The sequence below is a fragment of the Lontra canadensis genome, unplaced genomic scaffold (genome assembly GCF_010015895.1).
Source record: "Lontra canadensis isolate GAN:19392208 unplaced genomic scaffold, GSC_riverotter_1.0 scaffold3, whole genome shotgun sequence".
Lineage (NCBI taxonomy): Eukaryota > Metazoa > Chordata > Mammalia > Carnivora > Mustelidae > Lontra > Lontra canadensis.
Genome location: NW_022630997.1, coordinates 15272483 through 15292651, shown reverse-complemented (window position 1 = coordinate 15292651; position 20169 = coordinate 15272483). Strand labels below are relative to the sequence as shown.

Here is a 20169-nt window from a genome sequence, read left to right as displayed (position 1 = left end):
AACAAAACCCCTTCCCAATTATACTTATGACATAGGGGTTTACCATCCTCTGAACACCCTGTAGAAAGGACTGTTTCCCTGTCCGACCGTAAGCTCTTGGAAGGCAGGAGCACTGTACCCTTGGCCCCTACCCGCCTGGCATAATTTAATAATTATTTACAGAATAATAGAGTCGGACCTGGAGAGCCTAAGTGATTGGCAGGAAGCTCACAAAAAGAGTCGGCAAGGAATCGGGTGCGGACCAGTCCGCGCCACATGCCTAGGCAGGTTGAGAGGGAGGGGTGGAGGTCGACGCGAGTGCCAAAGGCTGCAGCGGCGAGCTGGGGACGCGGCCCAGCCCTTACTGGGGAGGGCTGGCTTGGACCCTCAGGCCCCTCCGGCCCCGCGTGGTCGGGCACCGGCTATAAATACCTCCTCCTCGTCCTCTGAGTCCGGCCGACCCCCCTCCAGCCTCAGCGAGAAGTGGCTCATCTCTTCCTCCTCCTCCTCCTCCTCTTCCTCCAGCTCCTCATCCTCTTCCAACTCGTCGTCCTCGTCCTCGAAGCGGCCCCTCATGCGGCCCAGGCTGCGCTCAGGCTCCAACTCTGGGGGCCGGGAGCCCGAACAGCCTGGAGCCCCCGCCTCGGGCAAAGGCGGCGGGCCCTCCTCACCCGCTGCGGGTGCCGGGGTGAGAGCAGGCGGGGAGACAGCAGGCGGCGGCGGCATGGCTGCGGCTCCCTCGGCCTTGTCGGCGCCCGCGCTCCCTGCGGCCACCGAGACCCTCTCCATGCCGGGGGCAGAGACCGGGGGAGACGAGACCCGGCGGCTGGATAGCGCGGGAGTTCTGCCTACCTGCCTAGGCGGCCAGTGCGCAGGCGCGGGAGACCTGCAGGGCCCGCTGGGAAATGTGGTTCGCTGCCCCTCACCTAAACCTGGACGGGCATGCACTGAGCCCCTGTGCATATAGGGTGGGGCCTGCGGGTCGTATTCAGAATTTTTTCTTTGGAAGGCTGACGCTGTCTTTACTCCCTTTTGTTTTATTTATTTATTTTTTAAGATTTAATTTTTTAAAGTAATCTGTGTACCCAGCGTGGGGCTCGATCTTCCCAACCTGAGATCAAGAGCCGCAGGTTCTACCGACTGAGCCAACCCGCCCGTCTCTTCACTCCCTTTTAAAAATGACAAAATTGGTACCGTTCCAGACAGCAGTATTCTGTCTGCATCAGTTGATGCGCTGAGCACTTAAATGGGCTTTAAAGTAATGTATTATGAACAATAACGACTTGAATTTGAAGAGCCATTGTGCGTTTCTTTCATCCAAGATTATTTCCATTACGAAGTATGACGTCTCTATTTTTGAAATATGTAAGCTTACTTATTTAGAGCAATTAAATCTTGTATTGCCACAGGATGGAAATTTAATCGCCGTTGGAAGACCATCCGTGAGTTCCCAACACATAGAGGGAAGTCCATTATATTTAATTCAACAAACATTTATGGAAGGTCTATTATAGCAGGAACTGAGACCTATTCAGGCATTCCCACCCCCACCCCCAATTTTTTTTAGGAAAGATATTTGGAGTTGCTGACTAACATAGTGCCAGTTAATGTCATGATGCTTGCAAGCTGGATTCAGAAAGGAATCAAAAGCTCCTTAAGAAAAAATGCTGGGGGAAAAATATCTGAGAGAATTGGGTTGTCACTGAGTAAAATTAATGCTCATGTGGGAGTGGTGTACATTTTTCTTAGGGAATGGTGAGAAAATCAAGTCACTATGCTGGTTTGGGAAAAACAATCAGATTTAATGTGCCCCCATTGCTCCTGCACTAGCCTCTACCTTTCTCTCTGCAGTCCCCAAACTCTGGTCAAGCCTAAGATACTGAAATTTGCAAGATCCAAAAAGTGGAAGAAAGGAAATGTCTCCTTCTACACGGAGGAGTATAAAGCCTCAAGGGAGGGGAATGGGAACTTAGACCAGGATATTGAAAGAGGACACTGAAGAGAGAGAGATTGAAAGAGACAAGCATACACAATACCTGAGATACTCTCCTTACTGGGCTCTAAAACTATAAGCGCTTCCACATGATTATATTGGATGAAGGAATATAGCTTCTAACCTTTCAGCATTGTTAAGAGCTACCTGATGAAAAAGAATTACTTGTGCCATGAGCTTTAATTATAAAATTTTGAAGTAGTAGTAGATGAAATATTATTAATAATATTAACATTTTACTTTATGTATAATATGAAAATGTAAAACATTAATAATCCCCAAATTTAAAAAAAATACAATCAAGAATTGCACATTTTCAAAGCTGGCAAGCTGAGGAATTACGAAATTTGTATTACTGCTACTGGGTCCTTTGAGTTTAGCTGGTAAGCAGACATATCTGCAGGCTTTGTTAGTCCTATGGTATGAAAGGTAGTTTTATGTGTCATCTTGGCTAGGCTATACTGCCCAGTGATTCAAACACTTACCTAGGTATTCTGTGAAGGTATTTGTAGATATAATTAACACTGCATCAGTTGATTTTAAATAAGAGATATCCTGTATAATCTGAACAGATTTTATTCAAACAGTTGAATGGCCTGAGAGGTAAAACTGAGATTCCCCTGGAAGAGAAATTTTTCCTGAGGCCTGCAGCATTAATCCTTCCCAAGAGTTTCCAGCATGTTGGCCTGCCCTACAAGATTTCAGACCTACCTAGCAAGCCCCCATAATTGTGTAAAGCAGTTCCTTGTAATAAGTATCTTAGTAAATATATATATATATCCTACTGGTTATGTTTCTATGGTAGACCAACTAATCCATATGGTAAATGGCTTAATTATGTGATATTTATAAATATGCAAGGACTTCCAGGATATATCTATTTCATAAAATGAGAATTTCTTGCATCTCCGTTGTGATCCAAGTGTGTTTCCACATCAGACTTATATTTTAGCACTTATCAGGGACTTTACATTTTGACAAAGCATCAGAATTGAATCATATTCTAGACTGAGCTAGAACTTCACTCTTACTCTGGATGCTAACTAGTTAAAATGGTGTAAATGTAAAACAGCAAAAGTGGATCTAACACAAACAGTATTTGTACTCCTTGTATGATTATTAAACCAAGAGAGATGCTATAGAGTTGGTCTTTTGAAGGGAGGAGGCGTTGCTTTGACATTTCAAACAAAAAATCGTATCTAGGGGTGCCTGGTTGGTTCAGCTGGTGGAGCATGTGACTCTTGTTCTGGGAGTTGTGAATTTGAGCCCCACCTTGAGTGTACAGCCTACTTAGAAAAAAAAAAATCATATCTAAAAACTTACGAAAGTTTCACACATTAATTCACTGGGAGATGGCAGAGGTTGGTTGATTGTGAAGGATAGTGAGTTTCTGCGTATGAAATTTTTATTTTTATTTTTTAAATTTTTTTTAAAGATTTTATTTATTTATTTGACAAATAGAGATTACAAGTAGGTAGAGAGGCAGTCAGAGAGAGGAGGAAGCATGCTCCCTGCCGAGCAGAGAGCCCGATGTGGGGCTCGATCCCAGGACCCTGGGATCATGACCTGAGCTGAAGGCAGAGGCCTTAACCCACTGAGCCACCCAGGCGCCCCTGGGTAAGAAATTTTTAAAGCAGATCCATGACCATATTGTGGGACAGGCTGGGGAATCAAGAAATCATAAATGCTCCTTGGGACTTGGAGTGATTTCCTGGTACTCTTTGATGTAAGTAAACAATTCACTGAAGACCTTAATTTTTTAAAAAGATTTTATTTATTTACTTGACAGAAATCACAAGCAGGCAGAGAGAGAGAGAGAGGGAAGCAGTCTCCCTGATGAGCAGAGAGCCCAGTGAGGGGCTCGATCCCAGGACCCTGAGATCATGACCTGAGCCGAAGGCAGAGGCTTAACCCACTAAGCCATGCAGGCGCCCCAAGACCTTAATTTTTAAAAGCAGATTAAAAACCAAAGGGCTGTGGCACCTGGCTGGCTCAGTCAGAAGAGCATGTGACTTGTGAGTTTGAGCCCCATGTACCCAAGTACATTTACCCAACTAAATAGATTACTTAAATTAAAAAAAAAAAAAAAACTAACAACAACAACAACAAAAAAAAAAAACCAACAAAGGACTTTATGGTATCAATGTTCACTTCAAAAAATATTATTAAAACAGTTTCAAATCATCAAATGCATGTTATATATATAATTACTGATACTGAGCAAAATACAGACTCCAATCAAGGTCAAGACTTGAAGATATTTACACCTATTTCTTGTGCTGATTTGCTAACATAATGAGGGTTCCTGAAACACAGCTTTGTCTTGATTTCAAGGACCACATGGTTAATGATCTAAAATTCTGTACTACTGCTCAAGTCCTACAAATCTTGTGTTCTGATGTTATACAACAAATTGTATTTGTGAAAGAAAACTTTAGAGTCCTCTGAAACAAGTCAGATTCCAAAGGTTTAAAGCATCATGGTCCCTTTCCCAAATTAAAACATGTTTTCCCAAACACCTCATCCCAAAACACCCTCCTTAGAATTCCATTATAGAGGTTTGTAGGAACGATACGAAATCTGATTAAAGGCAATGGATCAATACATCCATTTTTTTCTTGTTGTTGCTACAAAAAATTGACCAAGAATAGCCAAAACCATCTTGAAAGAGAAGAATGAAGCTGGAGGACACACATATCCTGACTTGGGAACTTACTACAAAGCTACAGTAATCAAAACACTGTGGTGCTAGCATAAGGACAGACATACAGATCAAACAGAATAGAATTGAGAGTGCAGAAATAAACCCTCACATTTGTAGCCAATTGGTTCTTCACAAATTTCCCAAAACATCTAAAGGGGCAAGAATTTCAACAAATGGTGCCGGGATAACTGGATATCCACATGCAAAAGAATGAAGTTGGGCCTCTACCTCTTACCATCTACAAAAATTAGCTTAAATAGATCGCAGACTTAAATGTAATAGCTTAAAAAAGTGAGAGTACATTAGCAGACATGAAAATAGTATATTATGGTTATGGAAAATGATTCCATTATTTTTTCTTTTCAAAATTATGTTCAAAGACCTGGAAGTTAAAAAAAAAGAGGTCATAAAATTGTATAATAGAAATAATTCCTGAATAATAATAATAATAAGTCTTCATGTAAAATGACACTGGACCCAAGAAAGAGAGACTAAATAAGATTAAGCACAGCTTTTCTGATATGCTTTCATGAACCCACAGATACATGTCTGGTGCACATCACCATTATGTGTAATGAATGTTAGATAGCCCCTTCCTGTCCTTAAAAAATTAAAAAGAAATAGTAATTAAAGAGTTTTATATGTGTTATTGCGCTAATGCAATGTCCCGATTGATAGTTCTGAGATCCAAATTGTTTTTTAAGATGTTATTTATTCATTTGAGACAAAGAGATAGAAATAGAGAGCGAAAATGAACGGGGGAGAGGCAGAAGGAGAGAGAGAAGCAGATTCCCTGCCAAGCAGGGAGCCCCAGGTGGGGCTTGATCCCGGGATCCAGAGATCATGACCCAAGCTGAAGGCAGAAGCTTAACCATTTGAGCCACCCAGGGGCCCTGAAATTTTTTTTTTTTTTTTTTAAAGAGAGAGTAGGGGAGGAATAGACAGAGAGGGAGAAAAATGATCTTAAGTAGGCTCCACAGGGCTTGATCTCATGACCCTGATATCATGACCTGAGCCAAAATCGAGAGTCAGATGTTTAATTGACTTGAGCCACCCAGGCACTCTGAAATCTTTTAAAGTATATAAGGCAAATTTTGTCACTTGGGATGAGGGTATGGATATATCAGTAGGCCCTAAGTGCTGGTTTCACTTAATTCAGACCAGATATTCTGCACAATGAGGCAACCCAGGTCTTCTTGGTTGAGACTACTATCAGGAGTTCCCACAGAGGAAAGAAAAGGAACCAGCCTGTGGCAAACCACTGGAAGATATTGAAATAGAGCAACAATCTCCCTAAGATCAGTGTGGGTCCACAGAGGTAGAGAACCATTTAGCCAATAGCTGAAAAGTGAATACATTTGCATATCCTGTCTAAGTCCTTCAGGCAACAATTTCTCAGGTCTGAGAATTTGCTGTTTTTGTTTCACTTTTTCCCTGTGAGAAATAATATGCTTTTCCACTGGAAATACTGGAATTCTGAGGCAAACCCTCTACCTGGCAGGAATCAGAAAAGGCCAAAGCCATGTCTGAAAGGAGGCTATGAGCTTTTCAAGTCAAGTCCTGCAAATGCTCACAGGCGGCAGAAGGGCTTTGCAATTTGGAGTATAGTGGTCATGACCTACAGGTTATTCACACAGGAGGGGATAAAGCATCAGCCAACCACACACCCCAGGAAGCACAGTCTCCCACAGGAGAGACAGGTCAGGGGGCCAGTGTTGTCAAAATGGATCATACTCATCTTGTTCCATGAAGAACAGCATATTCAGACAGGGAGAGAGGGGAAGCCAAAGAAGAGAAAGAGAGAGAGGGAGGGAGAGAGGCTGATTTAAGTTAGCCAGTCTGCAATTATCACTGGGCATAGGCACCTGCTGAGTGTCATGAACAAGAAAATTCATGTTCATATGACAAGGCTTGTCACTGGCCCAGACACAGGATCTGGAGGAATGGAGAAATAAATATTCATAAAATAAAAATGTGATAGTCATTTAAATTCCCTCAAAATGGAGGAGGTTATTCCTTTTCTTCATTAGGAGAGGCTCATTTGGCCTGAATGAAGACAAATTGTTGCCTGATGTCTGCTGCCTATTCCATAAGTCACACCATGTCCTATTACTTAATAGACCAGACAATGCAGTCTATTACAACTACAGATCATATAAATTTAGAGAATTTACTAGAGGAGATAGCAATAGCACCTGGAAGAAGTTAACTATCTAGAGAAAAGAGGAAACCAAATAGTGGATCTGAGAGCACTAAACAGGAAACCGATAGCCTACAATAGAGGCTGGCAAATTTTTTTTCTGGAAAGTTGCATATAGTAAATATATTTGGCTTTGTGGGCCATTTAGCCTCTGTTGTAGCCACTCAACTCTGCTGCTCTAGCACAGAAACAGCCAGAGGTAATATACAGACAAATAACTGACCTTGTGCCAATAAAAGTTTATTTATAAAAAAGGCAGTGGGCCAAGTTTGGCCCACTGACTATAGTGTGCTGACCCCAGCCATAGAACAACTAATATCCTAGCATTAGAGATGAACTACCATACCAGTTGGTAGTCAAACCTGCAAAAAGAAAAGGTATAGCGGGAGTTAGTGGATGGGAACAGCTGCTTAGGCAAAGTGTGCCACTGATGAATGGGAGCTGAGGTTGAAGAGATAGGCTTCAGTTCAGGCAGGAGATGTGAACCAAGGGAAAGAATTTACATATTATGATAATTGAAGTAGGAAGACACTGAGGCGTGTAAAATTTTAAAGATTTTATTTTTTAATTTTTTAATGTAATCTCTACCTGCAATGTGGGGCTTCAACTCAGGACCCCAAGATCAAGTGTTGTATGTTCGACAGACTGAGCCAGCCAGGTGCCCCATGCATGTAAGATTTTAAATAAATTTATATTTCAAAAGGTCATTGCAGCTACTAGGTGAAAAAAGGGGAGGTGGTACGCTGAAAAAGGCTCGCCCCAAAGGATATCCACATCAAATTTGCATTCTGTGAATGCACCTATTCAGAAAAAGGACCTTTGAAGATGCAATTAAAATAAGGATTTTTTAAGTTAATTACTTAGTTAATATGAGAGAGAGAGTGAGAGAGAAAGAGAGAGAGCATGAGCCAGGGGAGGGGCAGAGAAGCAGACTCCCCACTCAGCAGGGAGCCCAACATGGAACTTGATCCCAGGACTCTGGGATCATGACCTGAGCCAAAGGCAGATGCTTAACTGACTGAGCTACTCAGACACCCTTAAAATAAGGATCTTGAGATGAGGAGAGAATCCTGTATTGTTGAGGTAGGCCCTAAATCCATTGACAAGTGTTCTCATAAGAAAAAGGCAGAGGTTAGGGCGCCTGGTTGGTGTAGTCAGTTAAGTGTCTGACTCTTTGTTTCAGCTCAGGTCATGCTCTCAGGGTCTTGGGATGGAGCTCCATATCAGGCTCCACACTCAGTATGGAGTTTGCTTGAGATTTTCTCTTCCTCTGCCTCTGTGCCTCCCACTCGTGCTGTTTCTCTCTCTCTCTCTCTCTCTCTCTCTAAAATAAATAAAATCTTAAAATACATATAATATGTATTATGTATATAATACATATATGTGTGTGTACATATATATATATGTATGTATAAGAAAAGAATAAGATACACAACATATAAAATAAAGATAAAAGAAAAAGATACAGACACAAACACAAAGAAGGTGGTGTGAAGGTAGACATTGGAATGGTGTGGTCACAAGTCAAGGAACACCAAAGAATGTCAACAATCACTAGAAGGTAGAAGATACAAGGATCACATTCACTCCCTAGAGCCTTGAGAGTGAACACTGCCCTTCTGACAACTTGACTTCAGGTTTCTAGCCTCTAGAACTGTGAGAAAATACATTTCTGTTGTTTAAAGCCACCAATTGTGTGATAATTTGTTATAACGGTTTCAGGAAATAAATACATAGCATAAGAAAAGAAGTAAGGAGACCCTTTAGGAGCCCACTGCAATAATCCAGATGATTGATGCTCATAGTTTGGTCTAGGATAATAGCAATGAAGAGGGAGACAGGTTGTCAGAATCAAGGGCTGTTTCAAACTAGGAGTTGGAGCAGACTGACCATGAGCTAATGAGGCCTGGGTTTCTGGCCTAAGAAACCAGGATGATGGTATTGCTAATTCCTGAGACAGGGAAGGAGCCAGTGTAGTGTTCACTTATGGACATATTGTGTTTAAGATGCTGGAGAATCATCAAAAGAAAATGTAGAGGGGTACCTGGGTGGCTCAGTCAGTTGAGCATCCAACTCTTGAGTTTGGCTCAAGTCATGATCTCAGAGTCTTGGGATGGAGCCCTCCATCAGGCTCCACACTCAGCATGGAGTCTGCTTGAGATTCTCTCTCTCTCCCTCTGCCCTTCCCTCCCCATACACCCTCTTTCCCTCTTTTTCCTTCTCTCAAATAAATAAATAAATCTTAAAAAATAAAAATGCCTGATACCACACTGCCATATTCTATAGTGGACATCCTTGCACATGCACACCAGATGGTTATTTCCATAATTCTTTTTTTTTAAAGATTTTATTTATTTGATAGAGATCACAAGTAGGCAGAAAGGCAGGCAGAGAGAGAGGGAGAAGCAGACTCCCTGCTGAGCAGAGAGCCCGATGTGGGGCTCGATCCCAGAACCCTGAGATCATGACCTGAGCCGAAGGCAGAGGCTTTAACACACAGAGCCACCCAGGTGCCCCATGGTTATTTCCATAATTCTAACAGTGGAATTAGTGAGTCAGAAGGTATAAACATTTACATTTTGGTCACACTTGTGGTTCTTATTTTATTTTAAGTCATGGTAAACAATGAAATATAAGGATGCTGTGAAAATAGGCCCTCTTATTGCTGGTGATAGTTTAATTAGTGCAACTTTAAACAAAGCAATTTACTAACTTATCAAGATATTGAAAAATGTATACACCTTTTACCTTTTAGCAATCCTACTCTGGGAGTCACTACCTAAGGAGATAATAAACATAAAAGTACTATTTATGACAGTCTCCATTAGAATACTATACAGTCATTAAAATGATGGTTATGAGGACTGTAATAACATGGTAAAATATATATTTATATATATAATTACAATTGTATAAAAAGAAACAGAAACACAGTGATATCCATGTTATGTTAGAGTATTGGGATTAACATAGTTTCTATCATCTTTCTGTAACGTGGTTTATTTTTGTAGAAAAAAATGATATTTGTTAAAGGTTGGAAAACAGACTTTATCAAAGGAAGAAAAGTTGGGTAGAAACAAGCTTTCATGGAGATTGACATGTTGATGCTAAACTTCATAGGGAAAAATAAACATGCAGGAATAGTCAGGAAAAGACTAGAAAAGCTCCAAGGATAGACAAGCTCTACAGTATTAAGCACAATATAAACCCTTTCTAATGAAAACATTGCATTACTATTACATGAATAAATAAACCAGAGATAGAATAGAAAATCCAGAAATCAATGCAAGTCCATATAGTACCTCAGTATATGATAAAAGTGGCATCTCAAATCACTGGGGCAAAGTCAGACTTTTTTCCAAGAAGGTGCTTAGGAAAATTAGTGATTTTGTGAGGAAAGAGTTAAAATAGCAGGTCTGTTGCTCATTGTCTTCTGTCTTCATGGGAACCCAGAACCATGATTGACCCTTGGTCAACCTCTGGGAATATGGCCCTCAGAATATTTTTGTGTATGTGTGTGTGTCGGTGATTGATGATTTTGCTGTGTACACCCGAAGCAATGGACGCTGCTGTCCCAGCTTGTCAGATTACTTTCAACGACATCAAGACTGATGATTTGCACGCATCTGATTTCACTGGTGGGGTCCTGAATGTGGGTTGCCAGGCTGGCTGTGTAGCAGGATAGACCTCTCATATGACTAGCCCTCCCACAAATGACTCAGATCTCAAAACTCAAACAAGATTTCTTGGGCAGAACATATCACATTTGTCTCTTTAATTTGATGGTAGAAAGAAAGCATGTCTGTGTGGGCTTGGATGGGAAATATGCAAAAGCCTGGGTTTGGCATTGGACTCTGGACTCTGCCAATACATCATCTTCCTGCCGACTTTGTTCTGCATCGTTTGCTGTAATAAACCTCAGCCTTGAGTCTAACCTGCAATTGAGTCTTATGAATGCTTTTGGTGAATTGCCAAACTTGAGAAAGTTTTGGAATTTTTTAAAAAATAATTTTTTTAATTTTTAAGTAATCTTTATACCCCCCAATGTGGGGCTGGAACTCACAACCCCAAGATCAAGAGTCACATGTTTTACCAACTGAGCCAGCCAGGCACTCCAGTTGTGGGATTTCTTTCTTTCTTTCTCTTTCCTTTTTCCTTATTCCCTTCCTTCCTTTATTCCTTCCAGATTTTATTTATTTATTTGTCAGGGAGAGAAAGAGAGAGAGCACAAGCAAGGTGAGCAGCAGGCAGAGGGAGAGGGAGAAGCAGGCTCCCCGATGAACAGGGAACCCGATGTGGGAATCAATCCCAGGACCCTGGGATCACGACCTGAACAGAAGGCAGACATTCAACCAACTGAGCCACCTAGGAATCCCCCCCTTTATTTTTCTCCTTAAAGACTTTATTTATCTACTTGTGGGATTTCTGAATCACTTTTGAAAAAAATAGATTTATACCTCACCTCATATTCAAGATTCAATTCCAAAGCAATTAGAGAGCTCACTGGAAATTATTCAAGCTCTAGAGGAAAATATGGGTGAATTCCTCTTTAGATGAGAGGAAAATCTATGGTTTCAAATCCAGATGCAATAAAATAAAAGTTTGTAACTTTGACTTCATAAAAAACACTTCTGGGGGCACCTGAGTGGCACAGCTGGTTAAGCATCCAACTCTTGGTTTCAGCTCAGGTTGTGATCTCAGGGTCCTGAGATGGAGCTCCATCTTGGGCTCTGTATTGTGCACGGAGTCTGCTTCAGATTTGTCTTCCTCTCCCTCTGCCCCTCCTGCTTGTGCTCTCTCACTCAAATATATAAATAAATCTAAAAAAAAAAAAAAAATCTTCTGCATGGCCCCCCAAATATAAACAATACCAAAAGACCATGGCCAAACTTGACCAAACTAGGAAAAAGTATTTGCAACACATATCTCAGATAAAGAACTAATATGCTAAATAGATAAAAAAAAAACTTAAAAAATTAGAGGAAAAAGATAACACTTAATCCCCCCACAGTAATATAAAAACAGCTCCAAAATGTGAAAAGATGTTCAAACTCTCTAATGATAAGACAAAACATAAACTAAAATACATATTGACCAAGGTAGCTGAGATTACTGGGGTTCTGGTCAAGATAATTAGTGCTTGGGACGCCTGGGTGGCTCAGTTGGTTAAGCCACTGCCTTCGGCTCAGGTCATGATCCCAGTGTCCTGGGATCGAGTCCCACATCGGGCTCCTTGCTCAGCGGGAGCCTGCTTCTCCATCTGCCTCTGCCTGCCACTCTGTCTGCCTGTGCTCACTCTGACAAATAAATAAATAAAATCTTAAAAAAAAAAAAAAGATAATTAGTGCTTTACTCTGTATTTTCCACTTAATACAGGTAAAAACTCTGGACAGAATGCATGGAATAACTATCTACAGACTCTAGAATGCAAACGGTAAGAGGCAGGTTGGGGAAGGCAACCGGAACTCAAACTAAAATTGACTCATCAATACATTTCCCATTTTGTTTTTCCTGTGGTATCTCCTGGCCCGGAGATACCACAGGAAAAACAAAATGCTGAAACCCAGAACTGTATACCTAGTGTGGTCAGAGAGAACTCCAAGAGAAATCCTCTATCATGGTTTGAGGACCAGGAAAGGGGGCCTCTGTAGGTCATAAAGTGTGATGGAAATCCAAAGTTTGTTTTTGTTCTTCCATTCTCTCCCACACCAGGCCATAGGCTCATCCATAGTAGCAATGGACAGGGATGGCAGTGGAGTCCAAGTAGGCACCTAAATCTCTGAGGGGAGAACACTGATGTTAAGAGCAAGGGGGTATCTCCGCTACTGTTTTCATTGTATATCTTCTTGCTTCTTCGTTCCACAACAGTTGGATTTTCAGGGTACACAACAGAGAAAACTAAAGCCCACTCCCTTTTCTAGCTAGAGGACCAGAAAGGGAAGTGTTAGGCAGATTAAGGAGATCAATAAAATGGTCCCATAAAGTTGGGTTTATCCTCAAGCTGCATATGCATGATCTGAGCCTAATCAATATTCCACAGGTTTTAAGAATTGAGATACTTGGTATACAAGGTATACCACAGCCTAGAAATTTCATTAATTTGATAAAGGGCATTTATAAAAATCCCACAGTGAACATCACACTTAACTATAAAAAACTAAGTACTTTTTCCCTAAGATAAGAAATGAAGAATGTCCACTTTCCCTCACCACTCATATTCAACACCATATTGCAAGTCCTAGCTAATGCAATACAACAAGAAAAAGAAATGAGGCACATGATTGGAAAGGACAAAATGAAACTGTGATGTGATGAGAAATATGCATTTGGTCTCTGACCCCTTCCTCTCCTAGCATAGGACTCTTAAAACCCATGGAGTCTCCTAAGTATTGTCTTTTTGTATGCTAATGAGATGATTGGTGGCTGAGGACATCTGAATAGCCTCAGGATGAGGTCTGGAACCAACCAAGGGATGGTTAGAACTTTCAGCCTCATCCACCCCGCCCCCACGTGACTTTTAATTTTGGAACCAAACAAGATGGTAAAATCACACTGGTGGCTGGCGCCCCATTACACCCAACCTGAGAAGGCACCAAAATTGACAGAGCTGTAAAAACTGTGAAAATCTTGAGGATATGTGTTTGTGCACATGTGTGTATGGGAGTTGGCAATAGGGAGTGATGGAGACCAGACAGTGACACCACAGACTTTCCTCCTTTTGGTACATCCTTCACCTTTTCCCAATGCTGGGCTTCTGCCTCTCCCTCTGGGTATACATACTAGCCAAGGAGCTGATACCTTCAGTGAAATACAAATTCATAGAGAAAAGTAATGAGATATAGGAGGGATGAGATAACAGATTAAATACATCCAATGAAATAGAATTTAAATAAATACACATCCTCAAAAAGAAAAGAATTTATATTGGTTTTATCAGGAGTTCTCGATTTGGGCACTATTGACATTTTGGGCCAGATAGTTCTTTGCTGTGGTGGGCCGGGGCTGTCCTGTGCATTGTGGGAAGTTTAGTAGCATTCCAAGCTCCTACCAGTTAGATGCCAGAAGCACTACCCTGAGATGTAACCACCAAAAGTGTCTTTAGATATTGCCAAATGTCCCCGGGGGGTGGGGACCAAAATCTCCCAACTGGATTGAAGCAGGATAATAAATCATGAAGAACCAATTCAAAGTACTATGGAAGGGGCGCCTGGGTGGCTCAGTGGGTTAAAGCCTTTGCCTTCAGCTCAGTCATGATCCCAGGGTCCTGGGATCGAGCCCTGCATTGGGCTCTCTGCTCAGTAGGGAGCCTGCTTCCTCCTTGTTCTCTGCCTGCTTCTCTGCCTACCTGTGATCTCTGTCAACTAAATAAATAAAATCTTAAAAAAAATACTATGGAAAATATAGTGGTTGAAGTAAGTAACTTAATAAATGGGTTATGTAGCAATATGGGTGTAGGCTGAGAATGAATGATTTCACTGAAAAATCAGATAGAGGAACCCTGCTAGAATGTATTAGGAAGAGGTAAGCATGAAAATATGAAAGCAAACCTAGAAGATAGAAGTGTAAATATTAATATCTGTATTATAAGAATACAAGAAGAGGTGTGCCTGGGTGGCTCAGTCTGTTAAGTATCTGCCTTTGGCTCAGGTCATGAGTTCAGGGTCCTGGGATTGAGTCCCGCATGGACTTCCTGCTCAGTGGGGAGTCTGTTTCTCCTCTCCCCATCCCTCCCTGCTCATGCTCTCTCTGTCTCTCAATAATTAAGTAAAAATCTTTTTAAAAAATCCCAAGAATATAAGAAGAAAGGGAAAAATAGAAGGGAGAAAATATCTGTAGATATAATGCTTCTAAATTCCCAGAATTAAAAAAAAAAATCTCAGATTGAATGGGTGTATAAAAGGCCAATCAGGAAAGATAAGAAAAATCTAATCCTAGATACATTAGAGCAAAATGAAAGAACATTGAAGAGAAAGAGAAATATCCAGAGAGAAAGAGTAGCTCTCCTGTAAAGGAATAAGATACAGATTGATATTAGATTTCTTAAAACATCCTGAGAGTAGAAGGAGAATGGGAGTAGGGATTAGAAAGGAAGAGGAAGGGGTGCCTGGGTGGCTCGGTGGTTTAAAGCTTCTGCCTTTGGCTCAGGTCATGATCCCAGGGTCCTGGGATCGAGCCCCTCATTGGGGTCTCTGCTCAGGGGGGAGCCTGCTTACCTCTCTCTGCCTGCTCTCTGCCTACTTGTAATCTCTGTCTGTCCAATAAATAAATAAAAAATCTTAAAAAAAAAGAAAGGAAGAGGAAAAGAGAAACAAAAATTAAAAAGTTGGCCTTGCAGTTATTCAATATACTTATCTCTACCATGGTATAACAGGAAAATCATTCTACCTGGAGTAAGTAACTGTCTGACGTACCAGCCCAGACTTTTTGGAACTTAAACAAAGGCAGGTGAAAGGTAGACCCTACAGAAGGAAAGGTAGACCCTATACTTTTGTGAGTCCCAGTATCTGGGCTTCAGCTGTAGAGGTGGATCCAGCTTCTAGGATCTGATTCTCAAGACAAATACACGCACCAGAATGTTAATTTACTATTTGTAAGGGCATAAAACAACCTTCCAGGGAATAATAAGCGTGCCTGAGCTTGTTAACCATGGCTTCTCTCAACTAGGTGCTCAATTATTTACCAATTAATTATCAAGTTATTTAGTAAATACTGAATCAGAAAAATCAGTTCAATGATCCTAAGGAAAAGGACAAATGCTCCCCACTTCATAAGTGTACACATGAGATTCAGGTTCTCTATTGATCACAGCTGGGTAAATGCTAAACAAGTCCTCTTAAAACAAACAAACAAAAAAGGTGCCTGGCTTGCTTAGCTGATGGAGCAAGAAACTCTTGATCTTGGGGTTGTGAGTTTGAGACCCTACATTAGGTGTAGAAATTATTTTAAAAAAATAAAATAAAATCTTGGGGGCGCCTGGGTGGCTCAGTCGTTAAGCGGTTGCCTTTGGATCAGGTCATGATGCCAGGGTTCTGGGATCGAGCCCCACATCCGGCTCCCTGCTCAGTGGAGAGCCTGCTTCTCCCTCTCTCTCTGCCTGCCGCTCTGCCTATTTGTGCTCTCTATCTCTCTGTCAAAAAAAAAAAAAAAAAAAAAAAGCTTTAAAAAAAATAAAATCTTTAAAAAAGATGTTAACCAATTCTTAGTCATCTTCCACTCTCCCCCACTTCCACCATGTTCCATAATTTTACTTTAGATATCCAGTTAGATTAGTTTCATATTCCAGTCTTGTGATCACCTTGAACATCATAACTGGACTTTATCAAACATTTACAGAACAGCTTTTATGGTGAAGGAAAAAACCAACAGCTATTTAATGGGTGTTAAGTATATCATGCATACATTATCTCACTTAATCCTTACACAGCTCTGTGAGGTTGGTACTATTATTATCTCCATTTTAGAAATTGGGCAACTGGAGTTAAGTAACTTGATCCACGTCATTCAGCTACTAAACAGGGTTGAAAGAAACCGGTGGGACTTAAAAACCAACAACAGTAATAACTATGCTAGATCTTCCCAACTCCCCAGGCTCACTTCTCTTGTCTACACCCATCCCCAGAATTTTGAGATTCAAATGAAATAAAATATGCAGCAAGGTTTTATAACCTATGAAGCATATTCCAAAATGGCACATGCTATTTAAAGATATACAATTAAAACGCAGTTTATTTGTAATAAAGGATAACACAGCACGAATACAGAACGTACATATTTCATAATGACAAAATGTAGGTACTTACTTTTTATTGAATTGTAACATGCATGCTGTGAAGTTCACAAAACTCAAGCGTGTAACTTGGTTCATTTTTACTAAGGTAAAACCAACACACACACACACACACACACACACACACAAGTCACAACCACCCAGATCAAAATATAAAATATTACCAGTATCTCAGAAGCCTCCTTCTGGCTCTCGGGTTTGCTTTTGAGTTTTAGACCTGGATTCAAATCTTGACACTTTGACTTTCTTCTTGCGAGACTTTGGCAAGTTGTTCAACCTCTTTGGGTCTCAGTTCAACCACCTGTAAAGAGAGGATAATACTGCCTTATGAGATTGTTGAAGTAAGGAGGTCATAAAATGTAAAATGTCTCTCACAGTGCCTAAAAATAGCGGGTCTGCAATAAACGGCAATCATTACAGTCAACTGTTACGGGCGGTCGCCACCTCCCACTTCCTGCCTTTCTGTCACTCATTTTTGAAAGTTGCTCTTGCTCCTATTCTTTTTCTCCTTCTTTCTCGCCCCTCCTACTGCCGTATATTGCCTTCCCAAGGTGTCGTAAAACGCTCCTCCCCGCCCTCCATGTGGCGAAAACGCAATCACGCTTGACGGCGCGAGGTGGCTCAGCCGCAAGATGGCGGCGCTGGCGGAGGAGCAGACGGAGGTGGCGGTCAAGTTGGAGCCAGAGGGACCGCCGACGCTGCTACCTCCGCAGGCGGGGGACGGCGCTGGCGAGGGTGGCGGCGGCACTACCAACAACGGCCCCAACGGCGGCGGCGGGAACGTTGCGGCGGCGTCATCGTCGGCCGGCGGGGATGGTGGGACCCCCAAACCCTCGGTGGCTGTCTCCGCCGTTGCTCCGGCGGGGGCGGCCCCGGTGCCAGCCGCTGCTCCGGAGGCCGGCGCTCCCCACGACCGACAGACTCTGCTGGCCGTGCTGCAGTTCCTGCGGCAGAGCAACCTCCGCGAGGCCGAAGAGGCGCTGCGCCGTGAGGCCCGGCTGCTGGAGGAGGCAGTGGCGGGCACCGGAGCCCCAGAGGCGGACGGCGCCGGTACAGAGGCGGCTAGCGCGCTTCTCAGCCGGGTCACAGCCTCGGCCCCTGGCCCCGCGGCCCCTGACCCTCCGGGCACCGGCGCTTCGGGGGCCGCCGCGGTCTCGGGTTTAGCGACAGGTTCTGCGGCTCCGGGGAAAGGTGAGCCGCGGAGTCCCGGGGAGGCAGGGCACGAAGGGGGAGCAAGCCGGGAAGGCTGAGGCTGGCAGGCCTGCACCTCTGCGGGCTTGTTTTGAATTTCCTGGGCCCGCCTCTAGGGCCACATGCCCGCCCCTTTCGCTAGTGCGCCGGCTGCGCAGTCAAACCCTTTTCCAAGCTGTCAGTTCCAGTGAGAGGCTGAGGAGAGCTGTTGAGCAGAGGGATGTCTGGGGGAAGGTGGGCGCTGAGAGGCGGGGACCTTCAGGGTTTTGGTCCCTTTCTTCTTTTTTCGGTTCTTGAGGCTTGGCAGGTCTGCATTAACACCCAACAATACTTACACAGTTCTGTACTAGCTTCTTTAAGTAATTACTAAAAATACTTTACATATCCTAATTCTCATAATTCCGCTGTGAGCTTAGACGTTACCTCTGTTTTAGAGATGAGAAAACGGACTCGGAAAGGCCAAGGGACTTGCTTTGGACCAAACAGCCAAGGAGTGATGGAACATAGTGTAGCCGCTATTTCGCAAAATATTAGGCTAACTAGTGTTAAACCTTTTGGGGAATGTAGATTTCTTGGCGTCACTTCAGACTTAGTGAATCAGATCGTGTAGAGGTGGAGTCTAGGAATCTCCATTTTTGAATATATGCTTCCAAGGGATTATTAATGTGTTTGAGAACCATTCCTTTAGGAGTATGCTTTGGACAGACCTAGGTTCAGACTCTTGTCTCTGTTGCTTTTACTTGTGTGATGCGGCTCTTCCTGAGGTTAAGGGGGTTTTTTGGCCCCCTTTTAAAATGGGTTATTGTGAGGCTCAGATATAATACACATATATATATAAAATGCCTGGTACTGATATGTATATACCTAACACTTAACACCCGAGACCACCCTCCCCAGCCTTTTCCTAGCAACTGTGTTGCCAAGTCCGTGCAGTAAAATTCATACACAGCATATGGTCTCAGAGGTGATCCTGAGCTGATGATAAACATTTATTGAATTAAGTTATCTAGTGCAGAGCCTCTAGCCAAATTAATCTCTATTTATGAGCCCTAATCTTTGCAGCATTGCCAGAAGTGAAGTATGAATATGTAGCATTGTATCCCACAGATAGAAATGTGCAAAAATGTGACTGAGGGGAATGTTTTCTGAATGCTGAACTTTATGAATGAACTATAAGATGGATGGATTATGTTGGTTATTTTTCTGTAATCTCTCATCTCTTCAGAAACTTGACCTATCATAACTCAGAAACCAGTAAGAAGGAAAAGAGGCCATCAGAATAACCAAAAGAACTTAAAGCATTTGTGCAGTGAAGAGCACAGCAGTATTAAAATTGCAACCTAAAATTTTCCAACAATCAAACTTTGATTAGATTGACAGGTGTATCATTGTTTGGTATTGGCATATTCCAAATAAATACTCGTGTTTTCTACCTTGGAATGATGTTTACAGGAATTATTTTAAGCATGTAGATTGAGTTATCTTTTGGAAACAAATAAGGCTCATCCATCACACTCTTGAAATGCTTGCATTTTATAAGGAGTGATAGATGTACATATATCCTACAGGTTAGGATGTGTTACAGGAAAGTCACAAAATACTTAGTAGCTCAGAGATCTGGGAATATTACTTCAGGGCATATCTTGGTGGTGGTGGGTGCCATTTACACTGAGTCTTGACAGAAGATTAATATAATTGTTTGATTTGCACATATCGTGTTTTATGAAATTTGTCTTTGAGGTAGCTGCAGGAAAAATACTGAACCTTTTTGTACTGATCTGAACATTTTATTTTAAGATATGGACAAGCTAGCTGAAGGAGTTTTGGATAGGGACTGAAACAGTCCCTTGACAGATTGTGTGATTGCTTTGGGGAAGAGACTTTGAGAGGACAGGAACAAACATCTAAGAAACAGTTTACCTCTGGACCGTAGCAAAACAGCCTTAGTCACTTGGTATATATTTTTGAAATACATTTTTTGAAAGTTGTTCTTCATTTTTTAAACAGTTGGAAGTGTAGCCGTAGAAGACCAGCCGGATGTCAGTGCTGTGCTGTCAGCCTACAACCAACAAGGAGACCCCACAATGTATGAAGAATACTATAGCGGACTAAAACACTTCATTGAATGTTCCTTGGACTGCCATCGGGCAGAATTATCCCAACTCTTTTATCCTCTGTTTGTACACATGTACTTGGAACTAGTCTACAATCAACATGAGAATGAAGCAAAATCATTTTTTGAGAAGTATGTGAATTTTATATATATTATATATATAGCACATATATATAATGTATATACACATCTGTAACCAAAC

At 42.0% G+C, this 20169-nt stretch overlaps 2 protein-coding genes and 1 long non-coding RNA gene across 9 annotated transcripts in view; 1 reads left to right on the top strand and 2 right to left on the bottom strand.

Annotated features, from left to right (window-relative positions):
• The window catches only part of PCGF6 (polycomb group ring finger 6), a 30804-nt gene extending 29830 nt beyond the window's left edge, over window positions 1-974 (bottom strand). For 2 of the 6 annotated variants that reach the window (XM_032881051.1, XM_032881060.1), the window contains exon 1: window positions 412-974. In XM_032881051.1, coding sequence (XP_032736942.1) covers window positions 412-942 — 531 coding nt within the window. In that variant the 5' untranslated portion in view covers window positions 943-974. The remainder of the gene's footprint in view (window positions 1-411) is intronic. The other 4 variants (XM_032881042.1, XM_032881023.1, XM_032881032.1 and 1 more) reach the window with 4 other exon arrangements.
• Window positions 975-4727: 3753 nt separating this feature from the next.
• LOC116881334 lies at window positions 4728-17281 on the bottom strand. Its single transcript, XR_004385388.1, has 3 exons — window positions 16828-17281; window positions 9618-9655; window positions 4728-5058 (listed from the first exon to the last, which is right to left on the bottom strand). It is a non-coding gene; the product is annotated as an uncharacterized LOC116881334 (long non-coding RNA).
• The window catches only part of TAF5 (TATA-box binding protein associated factor 5), a 13724-nt gene continuing 10831 nt past the window's right edge, over window positions 17277-20169 (top strand). For both annotated transcript variants that reach the window (XM_032880992.1, XM_032881000.1), the window contains exons 1-2: window positions 17277-17854; window positions 19862-20099. In XM_032880992.1, coding sequence (XP_032736883.1) covers window positions 17296-17854; window positions 19862-20099 — 797 coding nt within the window. In that variant the 5' untranslated portion in view covers window positions 17277-17295. The remainder of the gene's footprint in view (window positions 17855-19861; window positions 20100-20169) is intronic.